Source organism: Podarcis cretensis (assembly GCF_951804945.1).
Source record: "Podarcis cretensis genome assembly, chromosome: 11".
NCBI lineage: Eukaryota > Metazoa > Chordata > Lepidosauria > Squamata > Lacertidae > Podarcis > Podarcis cretensis.
Genome location: NC_137180.1, coordinates 33785485 through 33801633, shown reverse-complemented (window position 1 = coordinate 33801633; position 16149 = coordinate 33785485). Strand labels below are relative to the sequence as shown.

General features: G+C 39.8%; 1 protein-coding gene across 3 annotated transcripts in view; it reads left to right on the top strand.

Annotated features, from left to right (window-relative positions):
• VCAN (versican) overlaps positions 1-16149 on the top strand; it is a 133370-nt gene that overhangs the window by 74485 nt on the left and 42736 nt on the right. For all 3 annotated transcript variants that reach the window (XM_079995252.1, XM_079995254.1, XM_079995253.1), the window contains exons 8-10: positions 4358-9679; positions 11737-11850; positions 13762-13875. In XM_079995252.1, the coding sequence (XP_079851378.1) occupies positions 4358-9679; positions 11737-11850; positions 13762-13875 (5550 nt within the window). The remainder of the gene's footprint in view (positions 1-4357; positions 9680-11736; positions 11851-13761; positions 13876-16149) is intronic.

Here is a 16149-nt window from a genome sequence, read left to right as displayed (position 1 = left end):
TCTATGTTCATCTTGCATCTCTTGTACTGTGCATTTTTCCAGTTGTTTCCAGCTGTTTCATTTCAGCACAAATTCTGGTGATATGCAGTATAAATTCACATTCACATCTACTTGTGTGTAAGTGGCCCGGATAAGTGTGAACTGCACATGTGCAAATAGAACTACCCAGATTTGTCAGTATAAGGAGGACAGGTGTGAAAAGCTTTGCATTTCTTGTTTTGGAAAAATAAAATTGAGAGTGCTGACATGGCATAAGATTATAATTTAGACAGAAGTGAAGATATTGCTGAGGTGCTAATTTAAAACATTGGAGGACAACAAAATATGATTAAAGAGCCAGTGTACCACTGAGCCAGAAGATGCATTAAACTGAAATGAATGAATGACTTTTCTGAGTTTGGAAGAAGCATTTGCAAAGCTGTGATGAAGCCAGAGTGGAGAATGTGAGGATGCTTCCTCTGGCAACATTCACTCTGCACAGATGTTTCTGGTCTCAGCCAACAATTCTGACAGTCTGAAATGGGGCCCTTCAGACAAGAACTGGAACTTGAGAAGATTCTGCTAATTAAAACATTCATCTGCTTTTCCATGCTCTTCTACTGGAATACAGGCAATGCTGTAAACCAAGTTCTGTAACTGAATCTAAAACTTCAATACCAAGACTGACCACCCAACTTGCTTGATTTTCAACTCCTTTCAGGCCAATTGTACAATAAATAAATTCTTCTTTAGCACTGCCTTCAAGAAACTGAGTTGACTAATAATTTATAGCTTTATACGAGTTTCATGTGTCCTTAAAAAGAAGAAGGGCTTACTGCTGCAGGGTGTGTACATTTCCCCCAAATCTCTCTTTTAATTGTTGAAGAGAGGACAAAAAGTGTACTTTGATTAAATCTGTTTGTGTGAAAGACTGAACCAACAGAAAAATGTTCAGCAATATATTCCTTAAACCTTTAAATCACAGCCAAAGATAACAGTGCTTTGACAAGGATACATCAGCTAGGAAACATTGTGAACAGGACTTCAAAAAACACTGACTTTCACTCTGACTTTGGCCAGCCTACTTACAAATAAGTCTGAGAGGGGAGAATAGAATAAAAAAGTTAATAATTTTTGCATAGCTTAGTTTGTTTAACTTAAGTGTATGTAGTGGTAGCTATGTTTCCCCCCCACAACTAACTTGCTGACATTGGGCAAATTCCAAATTCCATCTTGCCAGAGGGAGTAAAACTGTTAGCAACTTTCAGGGGTTTCAGTTCTTCCCCAGATGGAGGGATCAGAGATTCATCATTGATATTTGAAGGCTGCATTCATACAGCAATTATTCATTAAATTTGGAAGACTAAACGATGCTTTGGCATAATCATGCCCCTCCTGGCAAGTTGACAATATGACTGACAAGTCAGCAGTGGCAGGGTCAGCAAGGTCTATAGTCTAGTGATATAGCTTCTTATCATGTGCAATACCCTGAGTTCTACTAGGTAAAAGCTGGAAGGTTATAGAGAGCTATGGCAGGTCAAGAAAATAGTGTAGTCAATAGAAAGCTAAAGCCAGGGACCAAAATTGGCACAGTTGAGAACCAACAGTTCTCAAAAGATCTTCATCCAGTTGAAGCTGATGCTACCCATAAAGGTAAAGGTAAAGGTAAAGGTAAAGGTAAAGGTAAAGGGACGCCTGACCTTTAGGTCCAGTTGCGGATGACTCTGGCGTTGTGGTGCTCATCTTGCTTTACTGGCCGAGAAAGTCAGCGTACAGCTTCCGGGTCATATGGCCAACATGACTAAGCCGCTTTCTGCTGAACCAGAGCAGTGCATGGAAACACTGTTTACCTTCCCACCGGAGTGGTACCTATTTATCTACTTGCACTTTGAGGTGCTTTCAAACTGCTAGGTTGGCAGGAGCTGGGACCGACCAATGGGAGCTCACCCCATTGTGGGGATTCAAACCGCCGACCTTCTGATCAGCAAGACATAGGCTCTGTGGTTTAACCCAGAGCGCCACCCGCTTCCCTCTGATGCTACACATATATAATCTAAACCTTGATCGTTCCGCGATTGCTGACCATTCCTTATCAACGTTGTTGCCCAGCTTAGGAGGACAGGATTATCCTGAAACATAATTTAGTCTTCCATATCCCCTAAATGAGAGCTGAATGGATATACACCCTTTAGATGGCTTGCATGCATTTCTGATCTCTTCATCTGGGGAAGAACTGAGACTACTGAAAATTATTGACAACCGCCCCTCTCAAGCCAGGTGAGGGAGAGGGAGGGAGGGGTGTGTGTGGGGATAGATGGTGTCCTCCAACCCTCTATCAGATTGCTAGATTTCCAGTAGTCATACATTTTATAGGGAGAGAGGTTGATCAAAGCAGTGAGAGTCCAAATGGAAAGAATTGCAGTGAATCTGGACCCTAGGTGATGCAATGTGTGCTCTGACAGGAGCAAAAGAAAATGAAAAAAACGTAAAAGAAAAGGTACAGATTCAAGCTCTGTTCATAAGGCAAATACCTATGAGGACTGAAAAGCTGATGATCACAGCCAAATTACAAAAAACTGTAGCATGAAGAAGGTATTTAATGTAATATTATAGAACTCCATGCTATACAATACCATTCCACCCACCCAGGGGAACTGTTAGGTTGTGAACAACTGTTCAATGTTTTAGAAGAGAACCTGGTTTTAAAATTATCTAAATATGCTAAATCTGTAGCAGAATCATGTTGGAGCATTGCATCTCTATAAATTGCTTCTTTTGTGTGTATTATATGTTTTAAAGCTTAAGGAGATCAGTGCAGACTTGATGTAGGCTGTTGTTGGCTACATATGTTTATGTCTTCTCTGGGTGCCTAAAACAGATGCTTTTCATCAGGGTTATTACCTACTATAAATGAATTATACTAAACCAGTAATCTATGTGTCTCCCAGGTGAGAAAAGTAAGCCAATGGCCAGGAATTTTTTAGTCTCATTCCTGCCCCACAGTAGAGGGGCCAGTTTTTCAGTTTATAATTTTGAATTGATTGGTTAAATGTTTTGAACTACAGCAGCAGAGAGTTTAACAAACAAACAAAAAGTTTCAGAATTACTGAAGATGGTATTGTTTAGGTAAGGGGGGGGGGGAATTATTCCTGAGTTTTTCTCATCATGGTAGTTTGTTTTGCTGCCATTGCTTTCAATAGCCTCGGGGGATTGATTGGTTTACTGCAGTATATGACGACAACTCCACAGTCTTCTACTTTTCCAAGAAACTACTATCATGGGGTAAAGCAGTTCTGGGAACTTTAGCTGTATTTGGATATGCCTGAATAGATCTCAGGGCAGAGTGGAAATTATAGTCAGTATGAAGGGTTTGGGCTTCTTCCCTTGTATTACAGGCCTCTCAGTTACAATAAAAGCTCTCCAGACTTTCATTTTATTAAAAAATGCTGGAGAGACAAAACTAGAGAAAAGGTCTCTATCTTTCATCTCGGTAATTAAAAAATGGTGTGCCCTAAAATAATCCTGATGTTAAAATAGCTTGTAATACTTTTACTTCAGTTTCATTAGCCCATAAAGCAGGTTGTGTGCAAAGCAAGGGCAGTTAGCCGTGACCTTGGTGAGTTCATTAAAGGAACCTCCAGATATCAAGTCCTTTTTCCCACATCCATCTTGCTCTCAATGCAGTCATACCTACCCACTGGCTTCATATCCCGACCAAACATATCTAGATGCTATCATCGCTCACAGAGTCACCCTATACCTCTGCATAGTCTCCAAGATGTCCCAGATACTGTCAATCTCCTTTTCCTCCATAGCTTCTGATAGAGCGTTTCAAATCTTTCTATCACCTTGCTATATCCTTCTCCCAGTAAATGCTGTACTGCCACTAGAAGGCCATGCCCTTCAAACACTGCTGCTGAACTATTTGAAGACCTACTTGATTTGTTAATTTTTACTAAGCTGTCTATATTTAAACTCTAAATTTTCTTTTCTAACTTTCTAAGGAAGATTAGTTTATGATAGAACATACTGCAGTGGCATGTAGTTATCTGAGTGATATCATCGATACTTTATTCACCTAATGGTTGATAATTTCCTCTTTGTAGAGTATAGTATCTCTGTTTAAATAAGCACTTTGAAATATTTATTTCGTTTCATTTCATGGTATCACAAAACTTGGGGAGGGACGGCTCAGTACAACAAAAACAACAACATGGTAGTGAAATATTAGAAGTGTTTAAATAGCTGGATACTAATGGAAGCACATGGGAGCATTCGATCTATTTTTCCTTTCAGTGCATTTGGTTTTACTGTGACAGTTGATGCCCATGTCAAGCCAGTTGCTAAAAATATTATTAAAAGCTCTCTTTCTTTGCAGATCCAGTGCATGAAGTTTGGGATTTATTTGGTTATCATGAAATAGACGAGCCCCCTACTGATACTGATTCAACACAAGATGAACCCTGCACAGCAACGCCGGATGAGGAATCTGCAGAACTTTTAATTTTGGACCCTTTATTCTACCCAGAAATATACAATCTTGGAGAAGATGATGACGAAGAAGACTGCGAGAATACTACTGATGTCACAACTCCACCGGCTTTGCAGTTTATCAATGGAAAGCAACAGGTGACTACAGCACCTAAAGATAGAAATGCGGAAGAAGCAAGGAGTGACCAGATTGAAAGTTTACCACATTCCAAAAATGTAACCTTTTCACACATCAATGATACTAACATAGTGTCTGAAAATGAGATCTCTGCCACAATGCAGCCAAATGAATCTGCTGAAATTATAGGAGAAGCCACTACACAGAAGCTAATGGCAGAATCTATCATGGCGGAACTGGCATTTAGTGGCGATTCTGAAGTTTCTACTACAGATAAAATCCTTGAAATAACATCTCTACATGGCCAGCCTTTATCAGACACTACAGAGAAATTAACACAACCTGGAACAGATTTTCATCAAATCTTAAGCAAACATCCTGGCATTTTCTCTGTAATTAATACAAAATATTCAGGAGCTTCTACTACCATGCCTGAGTCAAACAGTTACAGCTTTTCACAATCAGTAAAAACACCTCCAAAAGAAGCTTCTGAAAGGTTTTCTACTACAACGTTTGCTCCAACGTTTGCTTCCATAATCATAGAAGACAGCACAGCACTTGAAAATGTTCTACAAGATGAATATAAATCAACAGTTAGACCAGATGCACTTCTTACTGCTGAAAGTTCAATAGAAACAACCAGAAGTCCTAGTTTGTTGAATATACCAGAAGGCTCTGGAGATGTTCAACAAGAGAATGCTAAACCTACGACCGCGGTAATAAAAATGACAGGAACGGAAAAAAATCCTGTTCAGGATATTTCCTCAGATCTTGGCAGACACAGCCCTACAAAAAACAGCCCTAGTGCTTCACAGCCTCTTGCATCTTTGTATAAAGACATGAATTCTACACTTGAACAAAGTTCTGTAGAAGCTCTTACTACCCAAACTATTCCTAAATTAATTTTGAACTCTACCAAAAATGCCGGAGAAGTGAGGGATGATAAGGACAAGATTAAGAGCACCATTTCCTCAACCAAGGAGTATTCAACTACTGTTAAAGCAGAAAAGTTGCTGTTCAGTAACGATAGCATCAGATCTGTGAGCCAAGAATCCATAACTCTCACTAAATCAGTATCAGTGACAGATGCCTCACCTCTCAAAACTAAAGAGGCCACAGAGAAGATAATTCCTGTAGATGAAGAATCTGGGGATGGATCCACAGATGTTTGGAGGAAACCTGGCATGGACATTCTTTTGGGGGGTCCCACCAGCAAAGTGGTAAGTACTGACTCCCCATTTATTGATCCAGGTACAGAAAAAATAGATGTTATCACTATAGCTACTACATTGAGTTCATTACTATTGAGATCTCAACTTGGAAGCACAGAGACACAAGTGAAGGAGCTAGACACTCTTAACACAGATTCATCACCTTTGGAATATGCAATTATTATTGATCCCACAATGCAAGGGTTAAGTACTAAATCAGACAGAAAGGCCACGGAAACTAAAACTGAAGTGCAAGTATCAAAGGATATAACTGATAACCAAGGACCAGTAAAACATGAATTGGATGCAGTCACACAATTGCCATTTAGTGAAAAGTCTATTCTGGAATCAAATGAAGAGATGATAACATCTTCTACAGCGATTGAAAAGAAAATCGACTTGTTTGAGACATCTGGTGTGGCATCATCTGTAGAGTCAACTGGAAGTGGAAGCACTACAATCCTTTCTGTCAGCACTCCTACACCATTGAAAGATAACATTATTCTGCAAGAAAGAGGTTCTGAGTTTTTAATAAACGAAACAATGGAATCTGCCAAACCAGAAAGCACTGGACACTTTTCTCCAACCATTTCTGCTGAGATAATTGACCTGGTGGATGTGGGCTCTGGAGAGGCATCAGGAGATAACAGAAGTAGTGTAGTACTTGTGACTCATGGTCCTACAGAAAGAATAATAAATACTAAATTTCCATTGATTGAACAAGGTTCTGGAGACATAGATTCTTTTACAGAACCTCCTATAAAAACAACAAATGAAAACAAAGGTAGCAGCGTGACATCTAGATATATGCTGTTTACTGATGCGCCTGCAAAGTTAGACACACATAGTCATCACACCACCACATTCACTTCAGTGAATGCAGGAATTACAAACACTGAAGGAGAAACACCAGCTGAATTGGAAACAATAGCTTTTACTACAAACCCTCCTCTAGAAGATGAAATGAATTCTGATGAAGAACATGCTGCTGAAACATCAGATGAAATGGTACAGACCTTTGGAGTGGTAACACAAGAATCTTTAATTAAAAGTAAAGAACCTTTAACTGAACAGACAGGAATTTCAACTGTTTCTACATTTATCTCATACATAGAAGATATAAAAATTGATGTCACACCTGGAACTGAATTTGTGAAAAAGAATCTCTCTTCACATGATAAGATCCTCATGATTGAGTCTGAAACATTTCCAGATGAACCTGTAAGCCCTTCACCAGCAGCTGAAGATAAAGAACAGTTGGCACAAAATGCTCACCCAACTGAGGACAGCCACAAGCCTTCCTCCATGTCTACAGGGTACAAGCCAGTAAAAAAGGCAACCAGTAATGCTCCATTTTTTTCGGAACAAGGTTCAGGAGATGCATTCTTTACTGTTCTATCTACCACCGTGCCTATAAGTTCTGCTATATTAAATGTCAATGCAAGCACATTAAGTCTTGACATTCTTCATCCTAGAAGTTCAGAAGCAAGTACTTCAGAGGAAAAAATAAAAGAATCTGATACATATCCCACTGAAACATATGAGGATTTCAGCAGTGTTAATAAATATCCATATACTATAGCAGTAGAGTTGCTTGCAGGAAGAGACAAAATAGCCCCTAGTGCATCTACCTTAGATACCAGGGTCATTGGCACAGAAGTACCTACTATAAAGCAACTCATTCTTGAAAATTCTCAAAACCTAGAAAATAGCTATCAGGAGAAGGAAAATACAACATTATCAACATTGGTAGCTACTGATGGAATTTCGGAGGAAGCTTCTCACGTTGTGATGTATGAAGACACAACTCCTGTTCCTGAATCTGTTCCTGGAAGGCCTACTCTTGGAATTGCTAAAGAACCTAAACCCACCTCAGAACCTGAAATGATGAGAACAGCAATTCACGAAGGATCTGGAGAAGGTTCTGGTTGGCGGGACACCATGGAAAAATATCCTGAATCATCTACCCAGTTGCCAAAAAGAGTAATACCCTCATCTCATACACCTGGCAAAAATAATTCAAAAGTTGTGGACCTTGCTGAAGCAGTGAATGGATCTGAAATAGAATTAGTATCATCATCCACCCACGGAGAAGAAAAACAAATGCTACCAACCTCGGATAGTGACTTTTCAGAGACATTTGCAGATGAAAGTTCCACAAACAGCATAAAAGACTTTGAGGAACTTATCCCACTGCCTGGTGACAAAAGGAATTATTCGGGGGGTATTTCCAGCTTCATTGATGTAGGCCATGGAATAATATCTGATGAAACAACAATTATAGATGCTGATAACTTGAAATCAAATATTGAAGACATAGGTGGACAAAGAACTGTGGGCTCTGAGAGACCCTCGATGTACAGCATTTATACTTCTGTAACAGAAATTCAGACTGCCACACCTACAATTACTTTAGCTGTTGATAAATCAGATGGCTTTGGAGATGATCAAGGGAGTTCTGTAACCAGTAAGTTCATATTCAGCAAGCCCATGATATCTGATCTGACACCAACATCAGATGATGTGGGCTCAGGAGATGCCACACCTTTCACAACAGAAACTGGTGTTACTCAAGAGCTGCCCAAAATAGCTGCATTGCTTCCAACTATGCCACTTCTTGTTAGATCTACCACGTCATCGCCAACCAGCTCCAAAACTGATGAAAAGGACAAAGAATTAGAGCTGGAAACTAAACATACAGATTCCAAAAATACAATAGAAGACAACTCTGAATTACAAACATTGTCAGACAACCAAGCAATAGCTGATGAAAGTGAAATTGCTTCTACCGCAGATTCTTCAGGAAAAGGAGAAGTAGATATGGATGAAAAGAAACTCGTGGCTCCTACGCCGCCATACCTACCCATTGAGCCATGGCAATCTTTGACAACACACAAATCTGAAGAAAGCACAGTTACTGTACAACTTGCTTCCCAAAGTGTAACAAAGTCTGAAGAAACAACCCAGGAGGTCTACAAAGGAATGAAGGAAACGGAAGCCACAGAATCCATAGAAACAGATCCAGAAAAAATACATTCTGCAACTCAAACTCCAAAGTTGCCCGTGACTGTTTATTTACTCAATGGAGCTTCTGAGTATCCTGAAGACATAATGCCAAGTACTTCATCATCAGTTGACAATGACAAGCATGACTTGTCACCAGTACAAACCTTTAGAGAAGCTAGTGCTGACATCACAGCAACTTACAAACCTGCCCTGAAAGAGTCTTCAGGAAGCACCGAGTTCCCATTAGCATCTTCTCCCAAACTGGTATCAGAAAGTAAGACCACCGAATCTGTGCCTAGTTCTGTAACAGAAATGAAGGAAAAGCCAGGAAGTTCAACAGAAGTGATTATTGTCGAAGGAACCATTGCTCCTGGAGAGTCTCTTTCAAAAGAAGCTAAGCCAACATTTATAGTTCCAGGAACTGATATTTTAGAATCTAGTTCAGAAGAAGAAACTTCTCATGAGAAGGAGCTAAATCAGTTAGATGAAAATAGTGCTGATGGAGACTTACCATGGATTCGCACCACACCATCTCCCATTCCACATGAAAGTAAAACAGGTGGAGTATTTGGGACTGATGGTGAAGCCGATGTTTGGCCAATTTCATCCCCTCCATCAGTAGACACAACTGTGGAAACCCAGACTGCATTGGATGGGCAGAAGAAGCCAACAACTGTTTCCTCTAATGCTGCAACAAAAAACCCAGGCTCTGAAAACACTCCCAAATATATTAAGCAGGCAAGAACCACAGGGGGCATAAACAGCATTGAACTTGTAACACCACCACTTTTGCTTCTGGATGTAACTAATGGATCAGATTTCCTGATTGGCACAGGTGGGGGTTCAGTCGAAGGCACAGCAGTTCAGATACCAGGTAAGAGTTAAATTTTCCACTACTGAAATGTTCTTCACTCACATGAAAATATTGGCCTGATGATACAATATAGTAAACTCTGAAGATACTACTGTTAGGTCTCACAATACATTTTTCATCAATCTTTGCGATCTCAACCTTTTTTGAGCACACAGACACATTTACAAATGTAATAGGCGAATTGGATCTTTTGTGGGTATGGCTGGCAGAAGTGCCTTTCCCTCATCAATTACTTTTGGCTGTATCTAGGCTTGGCAGATTCACATGTGCCCATTCATTGTCCAGCAACAGTGAAGGCTGATTGCATGAAGAAAAGACATATTGTGTGAGAGAGCCATGAAACTTTGGGTTACATGGGGTAATAATTTTGGAATATTTACAGAATAACAAGTCTTTTTATGTTAACAGATATTCTAAGGTTATTAGACTTTGATATGTCATAATAATGCAGATATATTTGTCTTCAGCCAGATATACCTATGTGCAAAAGGGGGCTACATAATGAGTCTTACTAATAGTAATTTTGACTGGATTCACAATTGTATCCCAATCCTGGAATGAAAGAAAATCACACCTGACTAAAGAGATGGATAGCAATTATCTCCCTGCCCCATTGAATCTGCATCAGTTCTCTTATTTTACTCTTTTGTACACGGGGTACGGTGGGATTCAGGCTGAAATCCTATACCCACTTACAGAGGCATAAGCCCCACCCAATGAGACTTCTGAATAGGCATGTATAGGATTTGCTGTTGGTGTGGGTTTCTGCATTTGGAACAACTGCTTTACATGTGATAAGCTCCCACTGTTGAGGGAACAGGACAAATGGATGATTTCCTAGTACTCTTGGTGGCACTTTTGGTATGGCTGTGATAAATTAAGCTATTGGTCTCAAGTTCTTTTCAAAGTTTGTGGTTGTTTTGTTTTTAAAATGTAAGGATGAGTCCTTGACATTAATGGAGATCTCCCATTGTCAACCATGACAGGAAGCATTACGAATAGTGCTAGACAGATAAATTTGAAGACATAGGATTTTTTAAATTTGTATTTGTGATTAAATCATTAAAGGGGCATGATCTGTTCCTTTATGACAGGACAGATTTACACCTTCTTAATGTGTTTATTATCAAATATAAATATGATTCCCTGTTGATTGATGCTGCTTTCATGTCATAAAGATGTTTTATGTGTGACAGTGACGCCATGGAGGTTCTGTATATTGGTAGCTTACATGTGTAAAAGATTATAGTCTTAAACATTCCCCAAAGTCTTCCCATGGCAAGGCTATAGATATGATTGAAAATGGCTGTAGTAGTTCCACTAAGCACTTATATGTAGCATAAGTAATCATACCTGATGCTATCTTGATATAATGCATATGAGGAACTGGTTCAAATATCAGATGCAGAACCAAAATTGCATACTATTCATTGCATGCTATTTTACATAATATAAGAGCCTTATATATTTGTAATCTTATGTGAAATAATGTTTAAATATGCATATTGGTTTGGCCTCTTATTCAGTTAGTCCTTCAATAACCATATAAAGAAACAAAATGAGAATATGGCTTGATGGAAAGCAAACAATATCCAGAATGACAAACAAGAAGTGTGGTATAAGAATGCATGTTCTGTGTACCCAATCATTCCACATAAACTAACCCCGTTCAGATAAATGCATATTTCACTCACTGTGCACATATGTTTTAACTGTTTTCGGCTATAATTAATTGTCATGTCATGCCAACTAAATCCTCAGTAGAATATTGCAGTTGCCAAAAATAATACAAAATGTCATTTGAAGAAAATGAAATATTGCTGAAAGTAAATTGTTTTCACCAGCAAGTAAGGATTGCATTGCCAACATGGATGATGGCTGATTTACTATTACTGCTGCATATGATGAATTGATTTTGGTTTCTGTCTAATCTGCAACTATAGCAAATCTGACAGAACCAACTGAAAAGTAGGAAATGTCTTTCTGCTGAAAGAGAGTCAGCACCCAACAAGCAATTTTAGCAAAATATAGCAATTTTCCATGAACTCACTTTACAGGCCAAGAGCCATGCAAGAGTAATCCATGCCAGCATGGGGGAACTTGTTATCCACGTGACACTTTCTACATCTGCACTTGTATGCCGGGTTTCAGTGGTGACCAGTGTGAAGTAGGTAAGAAGCAAAGTCTTTGTTGGTATTTGATTATCTGATTATTCAGTGTGCAAAACAGGGCATGGTATTGCAGTACCAGAAGACTCAGACTGATGTAAACAAGCAAGACGAACTCTTGCTTGCTTACCAACTTCGTCCATTTTTGGTCCAATCCGCAAATGCAATTTGTGTATGGGAGTAAATTGTCATGTGCCAATCTACTGTGCTGAGTGGACAAAAGCCAACAGGAAGATGGGAATTTGTATCCAGTACACCAGCAAAATGTGCCTTCTTCCATATGCTTTCTTATGTGGTAGTTTGTATACAAACTTGAACACCAGGCAGCAAATCTCTGTGAGATCTACTAGGATGATCAACTGCAATTTATACACGTGCAAAACCTGTAGAAATATTTATGAATGTGAATATCTGGTGTTTATAAACGGATGAGGAAGAATAACTGCCTCAAATGTTTGAATGCTGCTAATAACCTGTTGAAAGTTCTTCCAGTTTAGATATCAGATTAGTAGCACATTGGAGGTAAGGCCGCTACATGTCCTGAAGAAAAGTTAAAAAGAAACTGAGTGGTTATTGCAGGCAGAAGTATGAGCATATTCACTGAATGAATTAATGAATTTTATTTATTTATTTATTTATTTATTTGATTGGTTAGGCCAGTCACTTTGCATGAAGACAAAAACAGTTGTGGTAATGGCAAGACTCTTTGTGATGATGGACTCTGTAAACAGTTAGCCTACTGTTCTTGGATTAGCCAATTTCTCTGGGATTCCTATGTTTGTATCCAATGAAGTTGTCCCAATTGTACAAGGAATTCTGCTTGTGCAACGGAACTTCCCCTCCCTCTCCTCTTGCTGCATGTGCCCTCAATCTGTTTTGGAGGGTTGGAGCAACCCCAATAATATATTGGGGGACACAGGACAACCTTCACTGGACACAACCCCTACTGTTTGGAGTTACGTTTTTATGACCACCAGGATATGAAAGGGCAAGGACAGTAGGAACAGATGGCAGTGTCTACCGCAATAATGTGAAATGCAGCCATTGCAACCTAATAGGAGTTCAGTCTTCCATGGTCCCAAGTTAGAATAGGTTGGACACATCATAAAGGTATTCTGAGGGTTAAAGAGAGAGAGAGAGAGAGAGAATGAGCTGCAGTACTCTTTCCCTCAACAGTACATTTCCGAGCACAATTCAAAGTGTTGGTGCTGACCTTTAAAGCCCTAAACTGCCTCAGTCCAGTATACCTGAAGGAGCGTCTCCACCTCCATCGTTCAGCATGGACACCGAGATCCAGCTCCAAGGGCCCTCTGGCGGTTCCCTCCCTGTGAGAAGTGAGGCTACAGGGAACCAGGCAGAGGGCCTTCTCGGTAGTGGCACCCACCCTGTGGAATGCCCTCCCATCAGATATCAAGGAAATAAACAACTATCTGACGTTTAGAAGACATCTGAAGTCAGCCCTCTTTAGGGAAGTTTTTAATGACTGGTGTTTTATTGTGTTTTTAGTATTCTGTTGGGAGCTGCCCAGAGTGGCTGGGGAAAACCAGCCAGATGAGTGGGGTATAAATAAATTACTACTACTACTACCACTACCCACTACTATTACTACTACAAGTTCTGAGAGGTAGAAACCGAGGATGCAGGTTACAGACCCAGCGGTCATGCAGGATGGTTTAAAATGTTCAGGCGTGTGTATATTTTGTTAAGAATTATTCTGCAAATTCTGAGATGCAAATGCTGCTGAACTCTGTGTGCAAATGTTGAAGAAAATCGTTAGGTCCTTATGCATTGTGATATCTGAAATCAATTTATGTACATTATTTATTTGACATTATTAATACATATAAACTTTCTTTTATATTGCAAGTGAGGACAATACCTCATTCTAAATATCTGTTTCATTTTCTTGGGCAGACATTGATGAATGTCAATCCAGCCCTTGCAGAAATGGAGCCACCTGCATTGATGGCATCAATACATTTACTTGCCTTTGTCTTCCAAGCTACGTTGGGGCTCTTTGCGAAAAAGGTGAGTTCAGTTTGAAATTTATAGTTAACTCCACTGTGCTTACAATGGAATCAAATATGCAATTTGCTAACAAATCAGGTCTCTATTGGGAGGGTGGTGGCAATTAATGGATAATTATTTGTCTTTGCTTTTATTTTCTTTTGCTTGTGTTGCTTTGCTTTCTTTCTCCTTCCTGCTGAAAATAGTCATAACTGGGGGGCGGAGGCGGGAATTGCTGTAGTCTCTTTTACTGAGGTAGAAAATTAATCCTCTGGGCTTGATTTTAGTTTGTCATCTTATATTTCCAACATTTGACTTCAAGAGTGATGTTTAAAAAATGAAGTTTTAAGTTTGGGATATGGTTCTTTAATCTGTGTTCTTTAATCTGCCCCTGGACGATGCTATTCCAGATTCCAGAAAGGTAACTGCATTAGTCTGCTACAGCAAATACAAAAAAGAATTTATTGTTACATAACTTTGTGGACCAAAGCCTCTTTCATCAGATAAATCTTATCCTCAGTTGGCAAGTCTCTTCATCTCTGTGTGTGTTTACACAGGTGTAGAGGTTTTTTTTTGGGGGAAGGGGAGACTCCTGTGGGTGCCCAGATATTGTTGGACTACAACTCCCATAATCCCTGCAATCCTGCACCCACTTTGTTGCGTAATAAACATACTGAATTCTATGGGCCTTTAAATGCATGTATAGAATTGTGATGTGAATTGATTTTAGAAATGTTCTGCTTGAATTAAGACAGGAAACATGAGGTCCTTCAGATCATATCAGTGGAGAAACACTTCACTCCCATGAACCAACAAAATTCATGCCCTGCCAGTATGGCAAGTGGGCAGAGATGATGCAGTTGTTCTTCAGCACCATGTAGAGGACCTTAGGTTCACCAACCCAGGGATTGGAGGCCTGCGGCCTTCCAGGTGTTGCTAGACATCATCCATGACCATTTGCCATGCAGGCTGGGGCTGATGGTAGATGGAGCCCCAAACATCCAGAGGGTTACAGATTTTCCTGGTGAAGAGAGAGAAAAGTAAACAGTGGAATCCAAAAGCCATGAAATGCAAAAGGTATATGACATTTCTGCCATTTACAAGATAAGCACAGTGATGGTAATACATGTGAATGCTAACACACCCAACACTGCAGACCTGAGAGAGTCCTTAACAAACTCAATAAGCCTTTCTCAAGGTGACACCATGTTTTTCTTTCCTTTTGTGTCTGGGTCTTCTGGTCAAGCAGGCTAACGTAATGGCCCTACGGAGAAGTTAATTACGTAGTGTTGCTGTGGGCTTTCCAGCACTCTTTTAACATTACCTCCCTGCCCTTCATTTGTAAAGGTGGTATTACAGAATAAACACGAATCTTCCAGCATGGGTTCAGGCCTGTCCAAAGGTAATAGGGAAATTTCCAGGATGAAAAATGAGCTGAAAGTTTTAAAAGTTGTGGGTTTTACCCCTTTACGTTCACCCTCACATGTAGGAAAATACCATTCCCCCCCCCCATCTTGCTCTGACTGGATTCACTCACAGCTAGAGCAAGAGTGTCTTCCAGGCATAATTACATAAACATTGGCATGTTTCAGGCTTGCCTTTCATCGTAAGCCTACTGGGCGAAAGACTGTGAATTTGCAAGTGCTTTAAAAATATTCCATGAGCCTGAAGGGACTTTTTTTTGCTTTTGTTTTGTTAATGTTGAAGCCTCAGGCATAGGACTAGGTCCAGCACTCATTATATTTCAGTTTTGCAGTAGTCTGGCACAGGCTGGAAAAGTCTCCTGAAATCTCCTCTTTAATACAAGAATTTGACCCATGTTTTTACAGCAGAAGGATATTTCTGAAAATATCTTCCCGCAACAAATCCTTAACACTGAAATAGTCTGAAGTTCATGGTAGCTTTAAGTTGTGCTTTATGACCAACCAGGGAGAGTGTATTTGAAATGCTTAATGTGAACATTTCCTCGTTTGTCAGTCTGAAACAGACCTCAGCTCAGTCAACTCTGGAATTTAAATTTCCTCCACAGAAAGTCCTGCAGTGGTTTGGGATCGCAGGAAGGCATTCATTGGCAGCCCCTGCCCCCCTGCCCATTCTACCAGACAATGGGGGAAATGTGGACCGCTGTCTGGAAAGCAGTTTTGATTACATGTCAATGAACCTGATTTCATTAGATCTAAAGCAAAGCCAAAAAGTACAGAACCATGCATTCCTAAGCCACAAAATGGCATGAGTGAATGATTCTGTTGTTTCCTAGAACTAGTCATTGGTTTGTAAAAACAATCGTTTGCCAAA